Source organism: Polyodon spathula, chromosome 13 (assembly GCF_017654505.1).
Source record: "Polyodon spathula isolate WHYD16114869_AA chromosome 13, ASM1765450v1, whole genome shotgun sequence".
Taxonomy (NCBI): domain Eukaryota; kingdom Metazoa; phylum Chordata; class Actinopteri; order Acipenseriformes; family Polyodontidae; genus Polyodon; species Polyodon spathula.
The window spans coordinates 43,554,535-43,578,772 of NC_054546.1; the positions used below are offsets into that span (position 1 = coordinate 43,554,535).

Genomic DNA, 24,238 nt, shown 5'->3' on the forward strand with positions numbered 1-24,238 from the left:
TAGTTGAAATTCAATCATACAGTATATAGACCTACCACAGTAGGTATGTTGGGGGAACATTTAAATGTAAAATGGCTGCAGTTACCGGGGGCTGTCTTCATAAATATTATTACGGTGAGCAGTGCTGCACATAGTAAAGAAGTACTGATTCATTATCTGGGGCAGTTCCGACACTCAATGGAGTCTTGTGTCACAGTAAAGTATTACTGGGAGAGGCAAGGTAAGCACTAAACAATCAATCACACAGCCTGTCTCAACACTTCAACAGTAAATCAAGTATTGGAAATATGAATTGTAACATTATAGGTCCAGATAACAGATATGATAGACTGTCCCCCTACCCCCCTCTCAAAGGTTTTATAATCCTGTGATAACGACAATTACACTAACCATGATATACAGTACCTGCACACACACCTGCACTGTATACAATACGAGCAGACTGTGTAAATGTTATTTCTGCTTTAGCAAACCTATAGCAAGTCTGATTCACCTTTTTCACAGCTGAGATCAGACGGGATGCAACATCATGAATGTAATCAATATTTTTTCACCTAACTGATACGGCAATCAGACGAGCGCCTCTTGCTACACTGCAAGTGTCAGTTGCAATGGGGATGCATCAGGAAAATGCCAATTAATAACGCAACATGCTACCGGACAAATGAGCTTTCAAGAATCGCCTTGCACAGGACACAAGATCGGCATTTACTTGTTTGCACTTGTGAGCCATGTGAACATCCCACGATCAAATGTGTCCACAGCTAGCATTGCTTAATATAATTATATACCTTTTAGAGAGGGAGATAAAACAATTCATTTAAGTCTCATATGTTTAAATGCACAGTGTACTAAGGAAATATATTTCAGATGTATTGCACAGGTCTACATTATTAAAATGTTACTCGCCATGACTTGACATCATCAAACAAATATTAGTGATAAATATAATTCAACAGGAAATTAAACCACCAATTCAGAAATCTACCTTGTGAAACGAAACACGGCCAGTGTATTGCTACCTCCGTTTTCAAGTACAGCACTTACTACTAAACACCACAATTATTTGCCTTCAACTTGAAAAACAATAAAAAAAGAGAAATTCCACTGCATGAAACAATCAAATAGAAACGAAACAAAATGAAAACACACTCACGCTCACACTCACAGACAAACGCCCGGGATTATTACCATTTTCTCACCCATAAATAAGCTGCAGAGAGCAGTAACAGCCAGGGAAACAGCCACTGGGATTTTCCAAACACATTCTCAGGGCCAGATCCTGTGTGTGCTTGAGTGAGTAATGTTACAGCACATCAACAGAGACCCACTGCAGCACAGGGAGGCTGAAGGGAGCCAACGTCAGGAAATGAGAAGGGAGTGAGAGAAAAAAAAAAAAAAAAAAACACACTCAGCAAGCCACCTTTCGGCCTGGGAGCTAAACAAAATTACTGAGGCTGAAGAAAACAGCAACAAGCACAAGATGGCGATGCGAGGCCAGCTCTGCAGCGCAGCCAGTAGCATGGAACGTTATACAATCCTATTACCCTCTTAGCCCGACAACCCCTCCTCCTCCTCCCACTCACTCAGCAGTTCACTTACCCTTCCTCTTGGCCTCTTCACTGAAGACATTTTTTCGGTCATCTTAACAAAGCCTTGCTCTTTTTTTTGTTGCCAGTTTTTTTTCCCTCTCTCTCTCTCTCTCTCTCGTGTTCTCCAAACCCACCCCCCAGGCTTTGCTCAAGAGGAAATCATTTGGAGAGGATTGCTAAACGGCCTATTTAGCTCGGCAGCAGCAAGGAGGAGTATGGCTGCCCGTAAACACACATTGTGATCTAGCGAGGCTCCCCTCTCGCTCTCCTCTCATTGATTCTCCACATCCCAGGGTAAGGTAAGCTACTCCTCCTCTGAACACTCAAAGGTTTTGTGTGTTGTTGGTGGTGTTGTTTTTTTTTCCCAGCTCCTCTACCTCTCTCTCTCTCTCTCTCTCTTCAACAGCCAGCACAGCCAGTCAGCCTCCAACAAAGCAGAGTAAAATAAAAGCACAAAGCATCAAAATACATCAGCATGAATATTAGAGATGTCGTTAAAATCCCGACTCGCTTTCCCTCCCCCCTCCTCCTCCTCCTCTCTTACTCTCGCTCTCTGCAGAAGCAGACCAGCAGATGGTGCTGCCAGTTACTATTCCATTAGGCTCTCTACTTTTTAACCCTCAAAGGACTGGATTTTTACGCAAATGCCTGGAAATGCTGTTAATAGGGCTGGGTATCGGCAGTGTATTCACGATATGATACGTATCACGATACAAAGGTCACGATACGATACGTATCACGATACAGTAAATTAAGCATGAAACAAAAAAAAAAACACACAACTATTGTCCCATTTGTTTGTGCAAGTGTTAACAATAACAATGTTCAAAAAAGCTTCACACACTGCTTTGCTGTTTTATGTTTACGCTTTAAAATATATTTCTTTAAAATGAATACAAACACTGCAAGTCATAAATTTATCATTTTTCACAGTTATTGAAAACAAACAAATATAATTCTGTTATATATTGAGGTTTTTCTTACAATTCGCTTAACTCTGCCCAGCAAGCAAGCTAGAGAAGGTATTTTCAGTGCACGCTGAGACGTGAAATTCAAAGTACGAGCAAAACACAATGTGATATTAGCTTCACAAGCGGCAAGAACCATATTGGAAGCATTATCGGTCAATATTATGGGGTTCTTGTTGATATCTGATTTTAGCAGATCTGCAATGTTCTCACCGGTACAGCTTTCCAGTAAAGCCCTTGTCTGGAGGATGCTCGAGACCAGTCTGCGGATACATGGTGACAGGTAATTGTCACGTAGGTCTGGCTATCACATGTGAGCGCCACCCTCTCTGCCCTAGAAAGCTCTTGTATGATCTGTCGTTTAACACACTGGTATAAATCAGGAACAGCATTTTCAGTAATATAACGACAAGCAGTGTATCTTGGCTCCAAAGTATTTATCATTTTTTATCTTCGTTTTCCACAGTACAGTAGAGACGCAAAACCTTGCGAATAAAATGCACTGTGGACTGTGTTTTTAGCTTGCACGGATATTGCAGATAATTTTGTTTTCTATTGTAGGCTGTGCATAACGAGTGGTCACACTTCCTTTGCCATAGCTGTGTGTGTAACTGCGGTGGTGATGGTGTGCCGTCAATCTGATGGCGTTTCAAGTGAAAACTCAGATTGGTTGTGTTCCCTGAATACTTGATTCAAGCACTGCATATTTTACACACAGCTCGAGTCTTATCAAGAACTTGAGGCGAGTGCTTTACGCAGCTAAAACCAAAATGAATCCACACTTTTAAACAGGCTGGAGCAGGATGAATTTCGGTGTCACCCTCCATAGCTCGATGAGATGTTTAAGAACATTAATAATCCGCCTGCCGTCAGCTTCCTGTGTGCTTGACGTAACATCCTTAGCTACACTTGGTATGTGAGGCTGCTAGGATACATACGAATAAATAATCTTAACAGTGTTGACACAAATTAATGCACAAACATGGTTTTATATCAAGTTTATATGCATATAAAAAATTCAAAATAAAACAATAGCAGTCACTGGATCGATAATCGTACTGTCAAGTATTGCGATGTATCATGTGTATCGATGTATCGGCACACCCCTAGCTGTTAAACATTATTTATTTATTTATTTTTTTATTTAGTAGTCGCCAATTGATTTTATCCTGTTTTTCTCCCAATTTGAAATAGCCAATTGTATTTTAGGCTCAGCTCACCGCTACCACCCCCACGCTGATTCGGGAGCGGCGAAGACAAACACACGCTGTCCTCCGAAACGTGTGCTGTCAGTAGACCGCTTCTTTTCACTCTGCAGGCCCGCCATGCAGCCAACCCAGAGCTACAGCGTCGGAAGACAATGCAGCTAGGTTTAGTAAGAGGTTTTGTAATAGTGAACACTTTACTCTGTTGCAATGTGCAAAATTTAAAACACTCCTATTGTTAACATGTACAGCATAGATACAGACTGTACTATCACACTTCTATGAATGGATGAAAGTAAATCCCTGGAGGTATACAAAGTAGCATGCTTTAAAGTCTTCTCTCAATGGGTTCCTTTCAAGACGTATGGTAGTGAAGCCTGGCGCGCGCTCGGAACTGCGGGATTCCTCTCAGTAAAAACAGGGAGCATTGTTTTATTTTTTTTCCTGGTTCTGGGGAGTAACTCATCTGCAGTTAAACCAAGCAAGGCGGGGCAATTTCTGGGTCTTTCAGACCTTCTTTTAAATAACGCAGCACCCCACAAGAACCCATATCTAAAGCATGCTATCAAACTGCACAGTACACAAGACCAGTGAGATACGTCGACCACACACACACAGACAAATTGGCTTTTAATGGAACAACCTCTCAATGGACTACCTCAGCAAGGTCTTTATAGACGTCTGTTTTTCTTTTTTTTACAACATAGGCGAGTGGTATAGATCGCATACACTCTAATTCAACCACACATACAAGTGGCCTTGGTGGGCATCTCCAGCATTTGTAAAACTGCTGACAATTCTCTGCTTTTGTTCTTAAACCAATTAGAAAATAAATAAATAAATAAAAACAATAATAATACTGAAAAAAGTCTGATTATTGCGCGGCCAGGAGATATGCAAGAAGGTTGTGAATAATTGCATAATTATTTTAACTTCTCATGTTTTATTTTTGTGCAAATTTAACAGGTTGCTCTCTGCGGAGTTCCATTCACTACAGTGAAACAGCGATTAAGAAACCTCAGGAAATCCGATTGTGACAAACTCCATCTGATATGAATATGAGGAGGGACGGGGGCCCGGCCATGAGTACAGCCGCTCACAGGACCCCTCTCCTATCTGGCGGTCTGCTTCCTCCTGAACTCTGTGGTTTTGTAAAGAGCACAGTTAACTCAAACAGACTACACAGTGCCATCCAAAGACAAGGTGGGAGCATTACCAGTACATCAGCATCAAGAAGCTTCAGATACTTGTTCTACTGTAGGTCAGTAATTCTAGAATCAAACAGCTGCCAAAACAAATACAAATAGAATCAAGACCTAACACAAGATCTACAGTAGTGTGCTGCATGCAAGGCTTCACAGTGGGTTCCCAGAAAGCAGTAATAAAAAGACAGGGGAGCCAAACACGGGGTTGCATGTAAATTATAATAAAAATTACAGCAGGTTTCTTTTTAATTACTCTGCATAAAGTACAGTAATGCCATAGCGATATTCTGGTTATACTGTTCTTCAAAAAAAAAACCCCCCCAAAAAAAAAAAAGAGAAAAGAGAGGCATGTCTATCTCCATATTGTAGAGGGCGAGAGGGGTCACATGGGTTAGTGACTGAACAGTTGCAGTGTAGTGCTGCTGATCCTAGCAAGAGGCAGGAGCTAGTGCTTTCAGGGAGCAAGACAAAGAGCCAGCAAGGTCAGCACACTTCCCTGATCTACAGTACTGGCCCTCTTCCTGCACTGAGAAAGAGTCACTTTGTAAATCCTGCAAGTATGATTTCTGTTTTGTTTTTGTTTTTTTTGTTGTTTTTTTTAGAAAATGCAAGAGATAGAAAAGGAAATAGAACATTGCACAGTATTTCCATCCATTCCTGGTTTAGGAAGAGTTTAATGAGACACACCTGAGCTTGTTATCTTTATACTGTGGCTTATCAAGCTGGTAGTAAAACCTGCCTGGAACCCACTTATTGAAAAACATTTTTTTGCAGTAGTACAGTATGCAAAATACTTTTACCATTCCAATCACCCATGACTTGCTGTGCATTACGGGATGGTGTTACCTTCCAGAACTTCTAAACAACACCAGACTCCATGGGAAGAAGAGCAATGTTTCAGGAAATGCCTTTGTCAATGCAGCAGTAAATGTAAGGTGTGCTTTCCAGTAAATCACATTGCTGCAGATCAGTACTTCTGCAGTGACTGTACATGACGAACGCCTGTGTACACATCCCCAGTACAGAGCAGACCACCTGCCTGTGAAAACCACTTTTAAACAATCCCAATCATCAATACGGTCATCTGTAAGCACTGGCCCTTTAAGAGTCGGGCCAGCTCTGTCCTTGGAATTGGAACCTTTGGAAACAGACCTACAGTAGAGTGCCCATGTGCCTCAATATTAAAACACTGTTTACACTGCAGAAATTAAACTCACAATGGCACAACACAACTGGCCAGAATCGCTAGTATTCTGTACAGTTAGTATGAACCAACTAGCCACTTACTTTGTACTTGTTACTAAACTTACAGGGTCTGCCAACTAGTACAGTGGTTTGCAACTTTAACAGTCTGTTGTATGCATGTATGTATGTGAGTGCACTGTTAGAAAACAATGTAGTGTAACACTGCACTCACACAATGCCTAACCCAAGCCTATACTGCAGCGTCAGCGAATGCCTCCATGTACTGTACGTTACAGCACTGTAAAGTACACTGCATTTCATACCGTCTGTATCTACAGAGAAATCCAGCCCTGCTGAGCTGAACTGTACTGCAGTCAGCGTGCCTCTGTATTTACCTTCTCCCCTGTCCCAGCTTGTTTTGGTTGCTTTCAAGACAGTGCATCTAGACATTTCGTCCAGAAATAGCAGAGAACACAACAGCAGACTAGCGAAAGCCTGCACATGCCTGGTGCTGCGCAGCATAGCACAGCAGGGCCCGCAGCAGAAACTTCTCTGCAACAAAGTGGTTCAGATGCAAATCTGTTCCACCGGATTCTGGAAGAGGGTTCTGTTCTCTCGACGCAAGCAACACGCAGGTGGTAGTTTCAGAACTATTAACGATTAGCTGATATTAAGAGCCATATTTAAAGAAGGGTTTTTCCTTCACCTTTACATACAATTGCTTTAATATTGATTGCTGGAGCAGGAAAGGCAGATGGTAAGGCAAAAGCTTTAAAGTGCACCACATGGCAATTTAAAGGGGACCCTGTGTTTACTCAGAGATAACATTTCGGGGGGGAAATCTTCAAAGACTGACAATCTCCTTCCTTCCCTTAACTGTATAACGTTATGACTTTGTGAGTAAAACACCAAAGATGCTTTGACGTTACATTCACTTAAACTAATAAAAAAGAAAGTGGACTCATGTGGTCAGTGATATTATTGATTGATAGGAGGCCTCTAAAACTTGCATCAGTATGTAACTGTATTTTTTGATAGGCTAAGAAAAAAGGTGCGATGTCATAAGGGAAGCCTACATTAATTCAAACAAGTGTATCGATCATCAATTCTACTATAATTTGTGCTTAAGGAAAATAGAGCACCCAGCTGCTCTACTGTATAATATATTTGTTGAAATCTACAACGGAGTTCAGAATCACAATTATTTCTACTCATGGATGCGCGAAGGAGAGAAGTCAGATAACAAACATTACTTTTGTGACGAAAGACTATTGTGCAGGATCTGCTCCAACACATTTAACCCCTAACGGTCCATTTATTCAACGCTTGTCAAGTGCGTCCGGTTCAATTTATTTTCACATTATTTTACACTCGCTGTTTAAAATATTACCCCCAACCCCCCCCCCCCCCCCCCAAGAGTAAAACAGGTTTAAAAAGCACTGAATCACAAAAGGACACTCAGTACTGTATCGCCAGTATTTTTCACATATCTCCCCTGATCACTCGTTTTATCACCAAACTCCTCAATAATGCAATCCAAGTCATTACTTTATTACTAGAACATCTCAAAAAGCTCTGCAAATGTCTGGATATTCTTTGGGCACTAGATGCAGAAGCAGCTATCTCCTTTGTTTATGTCCCCGTTATCTCTGTGGTGCATGGGGCTATCAGATATGCCCTTTTTTGTTTTTCGGCTTCATTCGGCTCCTATCAGTCTCACTTGGCCATTGAAAAGTTTTCTTGGCTTTTTCCGGAAAAAAAACCGACTAGAGATCTGTGCTTTCCGTCTCAGACTGGAAAGGGAAAATTGTAATGTCAGACCTGGTCCGACATAGGACCGCAAAGAGTTAAAGCAGCTCTACACAGCTCTGCTGCTGCGTGCACATTTAAAGGCCATGCATTACAGCTCTCTCTCCAGCTACCACTCGCTGTTTTATAAAAGCGCTTTAGTATAGATTTACTGGCTTTCTGTTTGGGAACAACGAACCGGCACGCCTCAAGTGCGGTGCAAACGCGCACCACCAATCTTTCACATCCTGCAACATGACACTGGAAAACCATTGTGAGGTCAATGCTGAAGTGCAAAACAAGCAGAATCTTCAGAGCAATTTATTGCATTCTGAGCTTTTAAAACAGAATATTGTTGTAATCTGAATAGTCTAAATGAATAGACTAAATGAAAACTACTTTCTTTTCAACTACCTTCATAGCTCAGAAATCTTTTCTGAATCATCTGTGGCTCACACTAATGACTGCGGTGCTTTCAGTAACCCTGTAGGATGAAGTCACTGAGATACTGTGTGGGTGTCTTAAGGATGCAGACATGCACTCTGAGGCTCAAATTAACATTTGATTCCCAATGGCGATTACGTACTCTGGACTTCAGACAGCCCTGCACTGCCCACAAGAGCACCTTCATACAATTCAACAGTGTTATCCAACTGAAAATGGTTAAGAAAGAAGAGTTTTAAAAGAACAGATATGAACAATCCCGTACAGCAATCTATAACTGAACTATACCATCTGTCTCAGTTACCCTTATAAAAGTTTCCCATAGTAAAAGCATAGCAAGGTATAGTGAAAGCATAGGCAAGTAAAGAACAACAAGGTACAGTTAATATTAATAAACATGACAAACAATCTTAAATGAAGAGTATAACCATGGGAAAAGCATGATAAAACTACAAAAACCCTGTGGTAAACGTCTATATGGGTAAACCTGATCATTCAGCAAAGCCCAATATACTCCCAGATACTGATCTTATATAATTCTGACAGGCGCTCTGTGCTGCTCTCCAGCTGGCAAACACAAGGAATTCCCAGGCTTGCCAGGGACATCATGCATCATGAGAGAGACGCCTTTAGGATTTCATTCTCTACCCTTGACTCTCACGAGCATTGCCTCACAAACATAGCTGCCGTACGTGCAACATGTTTTCATTGGTATGCATGTGTTGAAGACGATTTTCTGATCATTTACTCAGATTAATGATAAACCAACATGAATTGTGCTTCAAATTATACTGCTCTTGTTGTTGAAACTCTTTCAGCACCACAACCTTACAGAAAGTCTACCCTGAAACCTGGTGGTTAATGAAAATTAATGAATCGGTCAAGACATTGCACTGAATTTAATAACAGAAGTCACATCTAAAACCCCTTCACTGCTTGCTTCCAAAGGGCAAGTGTTTCCGACTACAGCATTTAATTATAGTACATACAACCAGGTAGCACAATGTCCAAAACCTCTGGGGCACAGACTCCAAATCTTCTGGAACCAAAAAACTACATGTTTAAAAATGTATAGGCTAGGCTTAATATTTCAATTTCACTTCGAATTTGCTAAGCGATTCAATTAAAAAATATATAAATAAATAATTTTTAAAAAGCTAAAGAAGGGGGTTTCAGGCAGATGCTGAGGCTGACATGAGAATGTTCCTGTCGCCTCCGAAAAACCATGCAATTATTCTGCAGCGCTGCACACAAACACAGAAAGCTGCTGGCTTCGGTGTGGCACAGTATTGTGCTGTGTTCGTCCCATGCAGTTATCTTTCTGTCAAACACACTGGCTAAGCAGCCGGCACACGCAGGTCTGATCATTTCAGACAGCAGTACAAACAGCCAGTCAGTCCTGGCCTGGGATCCAGTGCCTGCATATTGAGACATGAGGAGGGGTCTGGGGGGGTTGGCTGTCTGGGACTGGGTCAGTGGATTGCAATGGGATGTGAAATCTTCCACTCCAAAGTCACTGGCATGAAACCAGCAAAAGCAGCCTCTGCCAAGTTTCTGTGAGACAAGTGTTCACGTTACTGAAGCACTCAATCTGGCACCCCACTAGCCTGGTGCAGTGAAAGAAAAGGGATTTACGACAGGCTTGATTGATATGGAATGGTGTTAAATGGAATCATGGAGCTATGACATACGGGAATAGGTAGAACTCAATTCTTACTTTTCAGAGGCTAGTGAGCTGCTGAAGAAACTCAAGAACGGCTCATACTGTAGTTTACAAGCCAGTGAATTTAGTCGACATGACATTTTTAACAATTTCTATATGGAGTTTTACTGAAATATGTTCCAGTTGCCATCGTCTTGTTCATTATCACAGTTTTGCACGATTGAAAAGAAAACAAGCATTATTTAGGAAATTACAAGCTGCATTCTGCTGTATGCAGCCATACTGTAACTAATCTCCTGCAGCTGGATAATCACGAAAACTTGGCTTCATGCTTTATGCCTGCAGCACCCAGACTTGCATTCCAATGTGAGCTTGCACTCTAGCAGTCAGTTGTGAGGTTTGAAGCAGTCGATTGCCACCAGTATTGCGCACAGCATGACAGCGGGACGCTAAGCTGTACAGAAGAGGTGGGGGTGCACAGCTTCATCCATGAACCCTTACCTTACAGTCAAAGACATCTTCCTGACCAAAATGCAATAAGGATGTGTGAGGACAGCGACTGTGGGAATGCAGCTGGCTGAGAAATCCTTCATAAGCACCCCCTCTATGAAGTGTTTAACACAATCCAACACATATTGTGTATAGTTCGCTGTACATAAGCATTTTCTGGAGTTTGCAGGCTGGTATTGGCATGGGACTTCAGAGTCAGAACCCTGGCCAGGTTTTAAAGTACCTACTATACTTATCAGATACACCTTAACGGGATGAGCTTTGACATGTTATAGCTGACACTGCTTAAAAAAAACAAAAAACTGCCGTGTCATCAGCATCATTTCCCAGATTGGCGTGTTTAACTGTCCTGTACAATGCTCAAATAACCAGCGCAGATTAGCCTGACTAATGCCACGAGTACTCCACCCTGATAGGTGCAGACTAGAGATAACCAGCAGATGACAGTTACTATAAATACTCTTCAGGCTGTCAGAATGTTACTGCAGCTCATCGTCCCCAATTACCAGTCCACCGGGACGCGGCTGCAGGAGGAAATTACTGCTCTTGTTCAACCTTTAAGAAAAAATAAATAAATACAAAATGAAAAAAAGAAAAAAATTATCCTGCCAACCTATTTTCTTCTAAATAAGAGCCCATATCATGTCGGCTGACTGACTTGTAATTTCAGAAAGTCTTTCATTCATAAAGACCACACTTACAGAGAGACTGACTGTACAAGGGCGTCTTTTGGGCACAGAAAAATAAATGCCCACCCCCCTTTTTTTTTTTTTTATTTGTGTTTGGGAAAGGAGGACTCAACATGCTATCTTTCAACCCATTTTTCAAAACACTGTTGCTATAATTTTTTCTTCCACTATTTTTCTTCTTCAAAAAGGCAGAACGGTACCCTCAGCAGGCCAGACACACTGCACTAGAGGGTGAAATGCCCTGAGCCTGCACTGGAGTGGGCCCAACACAGTGTCTAGTCACATAACTGCCAGGCCCTTTTTTGTTTATTCTGCCTCACAGCTGTCTGAGACAACAGTACAAGGGGTCACCCTGTGGTCACCACAGCCTGCCTTTCATACAGCTCTTGCAAAGCAAGAGAGAACAGGAAAGCACCACCACGGTGCCCTGAAAAAGCTCAGCCATCAACCACTGGGCCACACAGCCTCGAAATCTGGCTTAGTACAATCCAACATCACTGATCTACATCCGGCCTGCCTGGCTTAAATCCAAGTTACAGCAAACGACAGCCACGCTATCGTCCCTGGAGACAACGGCACGGGAGCTTTCTACCTGCGCTGTATTCTATTTATTTTTCACTGTGGTCTAAAAGGAATGTTTTAGCACAGATAAGGACCAGCTGAAGAGTTTAGTGGGATAACCATTGGCAGAAATGCTTCATTCGGAATTCCTGTTGAATGTTCTATTAGCAGGTCGCGCTGTGTGTGTGTGTGTGTGTGTGTGTGTGTGTGTGTGTGTGTGTGTGTGTGTGTGTGTGTGTGTGTGTGTGTGTACTTGCCCCTAGCGGGGCACTCTTCATTGGCTGAATGAACAGCAGAAAATGAAAGCTAGTTTTATAAAGAGTGCATCAACTTTGGTAACAAAAGTGATTCCACTGCACTGCATCCAGAGACACAAATTCCGCCTAGATTTTGGGGAGTTGGGGGTACAGTATCATAAGAAAGGGTTAATCCCAACACAGAGCTGTGCTTGGGGGGGGGGTCTATGACCAGGGCTCATGTGTCATAATGTTCACACGCTAAGTAGTATTGCTGCTGTACACTAAAGTTCATCCCAGACCTACAACTCTGTTACAAGGGAATAATCCGCTTTACAAACCCAAACCTCATCCTTTGTACTTTGGACGATCCAACAGGACGGTATGTTTGCTTTCTTTTAACTGCCGTTATTCTTGTTTACGGTAATGCTATCACCAAGGAAACGCTGGTTAAAGATTAGAAATGTGCTGTTTATCACAGATTCATTTATATATGAAAATATATATAATTAAAAAGACATATTGGCGTCAGTTGATTGACTTTACAAATCACGTGCAAGAAATACAAAAATAAAATTCAGTTACTCGTTTTTAAAATCCCAGCAGCTCCTCCTCATATGCTGTGCACGTGTCTATGGTTTAAAAAGTGTCAGCATGTCATGTGCAGGGTGTTTTTTGTTGTGTGTAATCTCACACCCAAACTGCATGACATGACCCGTTTTACACGGTTCTACAGACAATGCGTTTCCCTTTACAGTAATTCAGGGGTCTGATTCCCAGCCCCTCCCTCTGCTAACAGACCTGCACCATTCTCCTTCTCAACCCACACTGAAACACAAAACCAGCCCAGAGCCAAGACACAAGAGCAACACCATGCAGCAGGCACTGTACCAACAAGATCACGCCAAGGCAGACGCAGGGTTAAACTGGGAATAACACGCTGATCAAAAGGGACAACCAAACCAACAGAATTACTGCTCAACTTACAGTCGGCTACTAGCAGATTATAGTGGGATATTTTCAGTGCTGTACATGAGCTTAACTGTTGCAAAACTTAAGACCTTGCAGTACATCTGGGGGTTTTTCATACAACTGGATCCTGTGGCTGTCAATTCAATCACAGCACATGTGCAGGTCACAAAAACAAACAAAAAGCAAAGACTCAACACACACAGAGAGCCAGCCCACCCACATGTAACTAAACAATCAAGTCAGTGTCTACTGCATCCAAACATCTAGTTCATCTGTTTAATTTAATTCATAAAAAAAGAAAGCTTTCCTTTATAATAAATCTGAAATCCAGGCTTTAAGTTGTTTTCAATTCTGCAGCCCTACCGGTCACTAAGAAATAAAGAAAAAAAAAAACTAAGCAAAAGCCAGATTTTTTTATCAAAAGGAAAGTACAGGCTGTACCGTTCCAGGACTTTATCCTGTATGCAAAAGGTGAACCAGCTGAACTGTAGGCCTCAACCACACAGCGAGGGGGCATTGCGTCACATCCACCGCCCGCAATTCCAGCTGGGTGATTGAGCAGGTCCCCCGAGACACTGAACTACACCAGCAAAGAAACCTAAGTACCCAAAAGAATTCGCTCAGACCTACTGTATTATTCACACTGGCTGGAATCGGCCAAGCTCTTCACAGGCTGTTGCCAATACAAGATCTCCCCCCTCCACCTCGCTCCACCCCTTTTCCTAGACCGACTTCCTGTTACCTTTTAACCCTTCCCGCCTCCCCTTGAGAGTTCCACAAAACAGGGCAACAGCCTGCAAGCTCCTGGTAAGGAGTGGTTTTGTGCAACTGTGTCAGTTTGGTAGGTGGGTGTGCTAGAGCAGGGCAGAGCACACACACACACACAACCAGTGAAGTGAGGCAGGGATCATATTTCTCTGCTGCTTGCAGTTCCAGGTGTCTCAGAGATAAATTAGTGTTTTCAGCTGTGTCAGGACTGGCAATTCTGGGCTGGATCCAATCGTTCTCTCTTGTGAAGCACACTTCTACTGCGGAATGTGCAGGGTTACCTTCACAGCTACTGTACTGTACCGACTTTCATTACTCCTTCTCCAATTACTAGGTCTCTCTCTCTCTCTCTCTCTCTCTCTCCTCTCTCTCTCTCTCTCTCTCTCTCTCTCTCTCTCTCTCTCTCTCTCTCTCTCTCTCTCTCTCTCTCTCTCTCTCTCTCTCTCTCTCTCTCTCTCTCTCTCTCTCTCTCTCTCTCTCCTCTCTCTCTCTCTCTCTCTCTCTCTCTCTCTCTCTCTCTCTCTCTCTCTCTCTCTCTCTCTCTCCTGCAGCCACTGATAGAATGAAATGCCACCAGGGCTGTAAAATATGATGGAACCTAATAAGTAATATTACTCTGAATGTAAATGTGTCATTTGCTGATATAAATGGGACTTGTTTAAAGGGGCCTCGTCCTTATTAACATAAATTAGAGCCACAGTGCAAGCCATTAAAATCATTTGTTGTTACATCAGCGACACTATGCAGAAGAAGCGACTGTTTGCATTATTTTTACTGTGCACAAGACAAGGTAGAGGCGCAATGTTTGATCATTCTGGGATGACATCTGATGGTGAGTTAACGAACACTAGGTCAATCCTAAAAGTTAAATGACATTATATGCATAGTAAAGGCTAAAGCATGCACTGGACGCCACTGTAACCTGTTAAAGTCTTTGAAACACTGCACAACGGGGTTCCCCCGCCCCTTTACTCACAGGCACAAAGACCCTCGTCAAATCAATACCATATCATAAAATGCAATATGAGGGCAAGGGGATCTCCCCTTATCAGGCTCAGTTTACAGCTAAAGGGATGGGGATTCCCTGGTCAGTACAGCTGAACAGGAACTGTCAGACATGCTCTGGGCTCCCTACTCACCCAACGCCTCTGCTATTAGTTTGGTTTATAGAGTGGGGGAGAAGAAGATTTGAAGAGAACTTGTAGAGTCCCTTTCACTGGTATTCAGTCTTTCCCCGCGCTCTTCTTTAACACAGCATAATCCACACTAACACCCAAACCACTAGACTGGGATGGGACTCATACCTGCAACCTTCGGGACATGAAGACAAGGCCTGGAGTCTGAACCACATGTCAATCTCTTCCAAGTGCGCTTACAGTAATTTCTTAATCAGCTTCCCCCTTCCTGCCTGAAGCCCAGATTGCAGACCTTGAGGGTATTAACTAATAGGAGGTACTCATTAGGAAGACCTTCCGAGCCTACAACTACGGGCCTCCAAGGGACACTTACAGGACGCTCTGTCTGGTGGTTACATGTTGCATCTGTTGCTGCTCTTCAAGCATTGGTTATGAAGTATGGTATGTAGTACTTTGGCTTATTTTGTTAATGCTCAAAGCCTGTCAGTTACGCCACAACTATTACTATTATTATTATTATTATTATTATTATTATTATTATTATTATTACTACTATAGTAGTCTCTGCATAGAGGAACACTTCCTAAGAGAACACTTCACCTTTCCCATTGTAAATGCTCCACCTAAAGGAACAGAAACTTCACTTCTAGCACCTTTTTGGCATCGATAGCAATTCGTTCACAACTGATACAGGATTATTTTGTAACCTGTTAACTGATTATCATCAAACTTAAATTCAAACAGTTTATTCAATCTTTTCAAGTTCATGGCGAGAGTGTCTTGAGGCACACCGACTGGTTTATTAAATCTTTCCAGAACTGCTGTCATATCATTGACTCGTTTTCTATTCTGATTTCCACGAGCGATGTAACAAACAAACAAAAAAGCAAGCCGCCTTGAATACACAGCAGGACGACAGGCTTGTATTCCTGGCAAACAACATGTACATAAATTGTGCACATTGAAGAAAACTGACTGTATATAGTTTGTGCTTCTTTGGAGTGTCAAAATGAACTGTTATATAATGAATATCTAACTATTCAATAACATAAAAAAAAAAAATGATCAGTGATGTTAAAAGCAATTAAAAGCAATTATTATTATTATTATTATTATTATTATATTATTATTATTATTATTATTATTATTATTATTATTATTATTATTATGTTTTTTAGGCAGGGATTTCCGCACTGTGTTTCACAGACGCAATGCATGATACTGCAGCTGTTACTGAATAAAAAAATATGTTTTTCATGAACTCGCGTCTTGTTTATATAGATTACATTCCACAGTTCTGTAATCGGATAGGAATACACATTTTAGTAACACTCCTGTAGTTAAACTTGCTTTAGGCTTGTTGCAAATGTTATCGTTTTATTTTTTTCTTCTGATGCTACCAAAGCATAATTACCCCTTGCATTCAATTGTTGTGTACAAGCTTTTACTCAACAACAATAATATTAAAATAATCACGTCGCGGGGAGAGGAACTGAGAAAAAATGTATGTAGGTGGTACAATCATCGACATTTACTCGAATGATTATATAATCGATTGCTATTTTGATGCTTAACTGACAGCCCTACTATTTAGTTAAAAAACAAAACAAAGAGAAATATCCAAGCCAGAGAGCACCAAACAAACTCCAAACTACTAGAGTACAGGAGGCCAGGGCTGGGCAATCAGATTCTCAAGAGCTGATCCAGATGGAGCCAGTAGATTTCAGTGAGCTGGTTAATCTTTGTGTCTCTTACAGGAAACACCAATCAGGGAGAGGCACCATCTCAAGAGCTGGCTGAACCAGATCTGTAGACTGGGCAATTCCTGCAGGTTCTTTTAAAACAGAAACTATATTCCAAGGATGGAATGGATTTAATATTGAACCTTTACTAGAATTATTTGTACCTGCAGTAAGTTATATATACAGTATATGTGTAGCCTATCTACAAGGCACCAATATTAGGAGAAAAAAAAATCACACATGGCTATCTGCAGTTTGTTATTTTAGCCGATAACGTACACCAATATTTATGCTTGAATTTCTTCCATTACAGAATTTAATGTTTGGTTTGACTTACTAAATGACGCAGGAACACTGAGACAGTAATTTTCCTTGGAGTACTGTGTAACGTGCGATCAACCTGCAGCACAGAGCTGCGTTTGGAATTGTTTTTAAATACTGAAGGCAATAGGATAGCCGAGTTGTGTGCAGCAGAACAGACTTGATGCTGCATTAAATCAGATGATGAACTGTGAGTAGAACATTCTGATGCTTTTTTTTTTAAAAATTTTATTTTTAGGTTTGAATCCTAAATAACATTAATGGTTATTATTATTATTATTATTATTATTATTATACAATGTACTTCAAAATGAACTTTTGTATTTTTTGTTTATCTTGCTTAATCTGTACTGGTTGCGGGTGTATTGAAATAATCACTAACATCTAGTAGCCTGCACATGTTTTCCAAATAACTTACTTTGACTGCATGTGTTAAATGCAATTAGTTCTAGATATTTGATCAACGATTTTGTATTTATGCATTTGAATTTTTTTTAGGGAGGCTTTGATTGAATGCCTGGTTAAATATAGTTCCCAGAGGCTCCCAGCTGTTCTGGTGACATCTCTGTTCAACCCATGAACCCTCTTACATTCCTCGCAACTGCTATTTAAAAATGTAATTTCTAATGTTTAATTGCCGTTGAAGGATCCGAGATGCAAACTAGTGTACCAGAGAGCAGCCCGTTTCTTAGCAGTCACACTTCAAGTTGGAAAGCGAAGCTTGCTGTACTGTGAAAGACACATCTGAAGGAATTTTATAATAATGCTTGCTCTCACTAAAGCATCAGAGAAACCGCTTCCTAGTCTTCAAGGAAGTGCATGAGGAACTGAAACAGGTTCACGCCTCATCATAAGCAAGCACATTTCTAACACATGGACAAACGGGTTAGGGTTTGCCTTAAAGGGCTGTGTTTCCAGCGACTTGCACAGCAAACACAACTATAACTACAGAATGAGCCGCGAGAATCTTACCGAAGCTTCCTCACAACCCAAACTGAACCCATTCAGGATGTGATGAGGCTGAAAAGACCCCAGCTGTGCAGTCGAGCCCACAGTGTCCACGAGGCAGCCTAGCATTTCCAGCTGAATAAATCAGCCAGACAGCAGCCTCAACTCCACTTCTGAACTACCCTAAAGAATTAGGTTTCCAACTGACAGTCTCAACCAGGTGCTTAACAGGCGTTTTGTTTAATCTGTATCATTTTCTAGTGTTCACTACATAACTAAGCATTTACACCTGGTCTCCGGGACTTTAAAATAGTCTGTAGACCTTTTTTTATTCAAATACAGTAGTAGAATGCAACTTAAATAAAACAACAATTAATTATGCAAAAATAAAAAAATAAAATAAATGAAAACAAATATATGCTAATATACGAATAAGATATGACCTTGTTTAAAACCTGGTCTATTGGAAGCACACAATGACTGGATTTAAGGACCACCAACAGATAGTGACCTACCTGTTGCTGGAAATCCCCTGGCAAGCCAACTTCCTCTGGCCAGGAGTTGTTGGAACCCGAATTGTCCTGCATCTCCTCCTGCGTACAACCGTGACCCTGCGGGCCGAAAGCGGCCTCGAACTGGGGGAGCAGGTCTTCTTCCAAGAGGCCGTCCGTGTCCAGCTCTGGAAAGGCCTCGCTGTGACTCTGCACTTGCTGGAGCAAGTGCTCCTCCAGCGTGGGGAAGCCATTGCTGCTGGATAGAGGGCGCTCCGCAGGGGGGATAGCGTGTCCCAGAGTGTCGGAGGACCTGCTGACCACGGTCGGATAGCAGCCCATGTCTTCCGTAGACATCGGAGAGCCACTAAAGCTTCTCAGCCCCGAATTCATAGCTTGGAAAGTGTTCTCGCAGCTGGGGTTTACAGCCTGTGGGTACCGACTCGGCTGCAGCGACGCTCCCCCGTTGGTCCCTCCCATCAGTGGAAAGGCTCTATTCAAGTGACCACTGCAGGGTGTGGAAGACAGCAGCGTGCCCCCGTTTGAGGTGCCTGAGAAGGAATACTGAGCAGGGGGGAACAGAGAGCTGGCATTCACTGAGCAAGCAGGCAGGTTCAAGGTGGAGGACGACGACTGTCCCGGGAAAGACAGGGACACGCTCGCCGCAGGGTTGGAGAAGTGGTGCACAGAAACAGCCGGGGGGGTCTGACATGGAGCTGGGTGGCTTGACAGCCTGTCTGGCTGGTGTGCGTTGGTCACGGGTGAGGAGCTGTGAACTTCCAGAAAGGAGCTAGACTGGCTCATAGCCTCCTGGCCACCAGGGTTAAACGGGCTGTTTTTGTTGCGCGACAATTGCTGCTGCTGTTGTTGTTGCCGCTGCAGCGTGTGAGGAGGGCGGTGCTGCTGCTGCTGCTGCTGCTGTGGGGGGAGGGTCTGAAACAAGGAAAATTCATGATGTGCTGCAAAGCTTTTGTTGTGTTGCTGCTGCTGTTGTTGTGTTTGCAAAGACTGGGGGTTCCCGTGGTGTTGGTGAAATTGAGCTTCGTTCTGGTTCCCCCACATCGGGCTTCCATCCACCACGTCTGGGAACAATCCGTTCGACTGGCTTGGCTGGTGCAGCGGGGAAGCAGTGTACTGAGAGTGCCGGGGAAGCCCATTGTTGGTGCTTTCGTTGGGGATGGAGAAGGGCTGTCCCCCTTGCTGCCGGTGGTGGTGGTGACCTTTCAAGGGCTCGAACTGACTCATCTGCTGCTCAAAGCAGAGGCCGGGCTGGGAGGGGGGGTTCCCCGGCTGCTTCACCTGGCCGAGAGGCTCCACCTGCAGAGGCTCAAACTCTGCGCCCAGGCCCAGCTCATCCACCAGAGAAACCGGGTCAGTCTGTGCAAAGCTGTCGTCTGCCAGCCCCTCCAATCCCCCTCCGAACAGATTAGCATCATCGAAAAAGTCCATCATGGGATCCGTCATCCTGTCGGCTCGGGGCTCAGCACAGCCACTCCCGAGGGTACAAGCAACCCGTTTCTCAAGACTGAATCACCAGAGAATCCAGGACAGCTCCATTCATACAGGCAATCAAAGCAATGGCATGCAGTAGCTCAACATGACCCTGGGGGTGGGGAGAAAAATAGTGTTACTCCTTAATAGTGATGTGTAAAGCCTAGATAGATCATTCTAGAAAAGAAACAAAAGCCCTGCTCTTGTACAGTTATATTTATAAGGAGTACTTTTTAAAAAAAAAAAAAAATGTTAACTCTGTTCTCATTTCTTATTAGCACTAGCAACATTTTATCACTGGTATCTTCTTTTTTGGTGGCTGGATACCGAGAAGGATTTTTTACATTTTTTTTTTTTACTATTTTTACATTGTACTGTATGTTTAATGTGAAAAAAAAACAGAACAAAAAATGAAAAAGGGGTTATAAGGTTGATGAAGATTTACACTGAATGCAACAATACACCAGATACTCTTCTCATGTGTGCCAGGGAGGCTGCAGAACAGACTGATCCCTGGAGCCAGCATAACACATCAGCCATCAACACCGAGCCACTAGGAAACCCACACTACCTGGAGGAAAAGAGCTGAATATTACAGTGAAGCTACGTCTTGGTTGGTCACCCACCACTGCTATCTACTACTAGCCATTCCCAATATTAGCATGAAGTAAAGAACACCTACTCTCATGTCATAAAAATAAAAACACATTAGGAAAGGAAGTCTTTTCTCAGCTGTGGTCTGCACACACGGATGAACCCATTCTCAGAGCACTGCCAGTAAACTCACCAAATAATTCACCAAGTCTCTGCTAAATGATTGCGCCTGAGATTATGGTCACCAGACGAGGCAGCTCCAGGAAGTGATGTCAGTCTTTGTGTCTCGCAGAGTAAGGCAGCAGCTCCCTGCATGTCTCTTTACTGCAGACTGCACATCACAAGCCAGTTCCCTCTTTAGAGACCATCGTCGTGAACCGATCTTTACTCGCCACCTGACAATCATACAGCAGCATGGCTTCAAAAGCTCTCTAAAAGACCACCCAGTTAAAAAACCAGCAAGTTTAACATACAGTTATCTACACAATGTAGCAAATTTCAGCACAAATAAACGTTGCGCTCAAAAATGAAGCCGGGTCCAGACTTGTTTGTATGCTTCGTTCACTTCTTTAGAACACAGTCTCCCAGCTACAGAAAAAAAGGGCAAAGGATTACCATCCAACATACATTGTACTTTCAACTGCTGACAGACACGGTTTCCCAATTCTGAACAGTGATGCCTAGTCTCTTCATTTTACAGCATTTCTTTTTTTTTTTTTTTTAGATCTACAGTCAAAAGCAAGAATGCGGAAGTCGAAGATTAATGGACAGCATAATGAAATCTTGCCAGAAACTGAACAAGACACTGGAACACTCTCCAAAGAGTCAGCTCAGTGAACAGAAGTTACTGACTAAACTCAGATAACAGGGTGCCAGACAGAGTTTAAACAATTCCTACGCTCTGCAGACTGAGGCACACATCTGCGCTGCTCAAAGGGAACATATCCATTTGACTTTTGCACCCGACAAAATAAAATATATAGGCTTATTACCAATAGCCCCTTGTTTTAATTGCAATTTTAGGTCCTGTCAGAAGTGTGCCTGATGGGCAGTAGAATTATTGTTCGGTACAAAATCCTGCTTTATTTTGTGAACCTGGTCACTACTGTGCTTTGCCTGTTGAGATCTGTTACTAAAATGACCCTGATTCGTTTAGATGTGTTCTACTCCTCTTTTTTGTAGATGGCTTGCAATTGCTGGTAGGCTTGTGCTTGCATGTACAGCACTTGCAGATCTAGTGGAACAGAAGCTAACAGAAGTACTTTCCAAGGTTCCGTAGGGAAAGCAGCCGGAAAGGTCTCGTGGGTTCGGAGGTACAGGTTCCCAGCATCCCCACGGAGGCAACTCAATGTGCCCTTTGGATGGAAAATGTTTTAAATCAGAATCTGATCGACACAGAATCAAAACACTCTGAGCATGCATTCTTGAATTAAATAAAGCCTGCCCAAGCTGTTGTTTTTTTTCTCTCTCGCTGTTTTCTGGCAGTGCACGATTGACTAAGGCCCTGTCAACACAATGACTTTAAACTGTATTAGTTGCCTTTAAAGTGGCTTAAAAGTGCTAAACGGTTTGCGTCCACACTATGCAGCGTTTTATACCGTACTCGAGAACCAGACGAGAGCACCTCAGGGGGGTAGCTGGAGTCCAGTTCTAATCAGATCACATCAGGTAGTGCACTCTAATACCACGCTACATTTTGTGTGTATCCTCCAGTATCCCAACATGCTTTGTGGTATGTTTAGGGAAATACTCAGAAGAGGAGCCTGAAGGACTTGCTATCAGTGTACAATCCACACTAAGTATTCATTTTTATGCTTAAAATAAATTCCGTCAGGACATCTCTGTTAAACTAGAGGGGAAAATAACAAAAGCACAATGTTAAATCAGGCGACTGCAAAAAAGAGATGCAAGTTAAAAGTAGGATCGGGAATGAATAATTCACATAATTGGTCAGCCGGTAAAAACAAAGACTGTTTTGTAATTAACAGCTTTTTCCAGAAAACTTCACACCCTACTTGTGTGTGGGATAGTGTGTGTACGTGTTTGCATTTACTTTTTCCAAAATACTTGTTTTATTTCTTTTTAGCAATAGGACCTATGTTAATATGGGGCATATATCATATCCATTTCCACTGTTCATTGCGCTGGCAGGAACTGTACCCGAAGTAGTCTAATAGTGTGTGGATGCATTAAGCACGACTAAACACGAAACACTTCTTCAGTGTGGACGCTTAGAGCTGGATTAATTAGAACTGTTTTGAGTACGGTTCTCAGGCACGGTTATGAAGTGTGGACAGGGCCTAAGAACTGTAGCTCGAAGAGCACTAGGACCCAGGGAAACTGTGAAAAGGTGGGAAGTGGCTTCCTTCCCAGTTCTTGGTCTCAGGCCAGAAAATAAACATGTTGTTTACCCTCAACCTCTCATTTTGTTTTCTATGTTAAAAGTACAGCACGTAGACAGCCATTAGCATTAAATTCAAATGTCTTTGTGAAATGAAAAGTTAAACAAATAAACTGAAATAACTGACTTTCTGGCAACGTTTCCTGTAAGACAATAATAAAATAAATTAAAAAAAAAACACTAAAAAAACCTGTTTGTCAACCTGTTGCACAATGTCTGTGAATATCATGCAACATAAAAAAGGTGTAACATGAACCGTATATAAAGTGATGGGCAGACTGGGAATGCAAAAAAAACAAAATGGCAACAAACTGCAAACTGTTGTCAAACTGTGACCGAACACTTGCATCAAACTGCCCACAGGATGCTGGAATTACAACAGGGATCCGGTGCTCTCAACTTCATTAAATACGTCAGTTCATTTTATTTTCTGTCCCGAGTTTGACACACAGTCCAAAGGCACTGGAACTAGGGGTGCTGGGGGTGCAGAAGCACCCCCGTGGCATTGCATGGCTTCTGTTATATACAGCGGTTACAGTTTTGTTCAAAGGCTTTCAGCATCCCCACTTTAAAAAATGTTCCAGTGCAACTGATACAGTCAGAACTTGAACATTACTCAGCAACTTAACAGAGGCTATCCTAGCGTAACTAACTGGTAGCTAATAGTTTGGATGTCTGACACTGAATATTAAAGAAGGGCATGCATTAGATAAGTTTCCTGGTCTGCAGTTATGAGTGCTGGTGCCTTTCCTTTCACTGCTGGAGAGGCGTGCAGGTTTGAGATACGTCGCCAAGATATTTCCTACGCTCACACGTACACAGGCAGGCAAGATTTAATCAACCACAATAAAAAAATATATATATATAAATTCAGTTCTGGCTTTACTTAGTACAGTACTGTTTAGTCTCGGGGTTGGTAAAAGCACACTGAAGAGTTCCATTTCGGGTTTGGTGTCAGAAGGGTGACCAGAGGGTTGCTGTTTGTTAGTTTAATGTGAAAACAGTAATACAGTAGTGATAAAAGAATTGTATTCAAAGAAGAAGCATGCATAAAAAATAAATATCAAATGCAAATGGTATGGTTTTTAAACTATTTTTAAACCTATTCTAAGCTTTGGCAATCTGGTCCCCCTTCAGTAACTATGAGCTCTGCTACAGTGGAAGAGTAGCGAAGATCAGGTCTTAAACACAAAATGAGCAGGGCTGGTATCACACACCCTGACTGGGACTAATCTTACACTACCTTTCTCAACTGAACATGCGGCAAAACAAGATCACTGCTAAATCAGGCTCTGTGAAACCAACCACACATCTTCTAAAACTAGTAA

At 42.3% G+C, this 24,238-nt stretch overlaps 1 protein-coding gene across 13 annotated transcripts in view; it reads right to left on the bottom strand.

Annotated features, from left to right (window-relative positions):
- LOC121325579 (chromodomain-helicase-DNA-binding protein 9-like) overlaps positions 1 to 24,238 on the bottom strand; it is a 69,702-nt gene that overhangs the window by 42,278 nt on the left and 3,186 nt on the right. For 8 of the 13 annotated variants that reach the window (XM_041268317.1, XM_041268311.1, XM_041268313.1 and 5 more), the window contains one exon: positions 18,449 to 20,027. The exons of 1 other annotated variant lie outside the window; for it this stretch is intronic. In XM_041268317.1, coding sequence (XP_041124251.1) covers positions 18,449 to 19,888 — 1,440 coding nt within the window. In that variant the 5' untranslated portion in view covers positions 19,889 to 20,027. Of the gene's footprint in view, positions 1 to 1,202; positions 1,307 to 1,602; positions 1,737 to 18,448; positions 20,028 to 24,238 lie in introns of those variants that run through there. 4 more of the 13 variants (XM_041268322.1, XM_041268321.1, XM_041268318.1 and 1 more) reach the window with 2 other exon arrangements.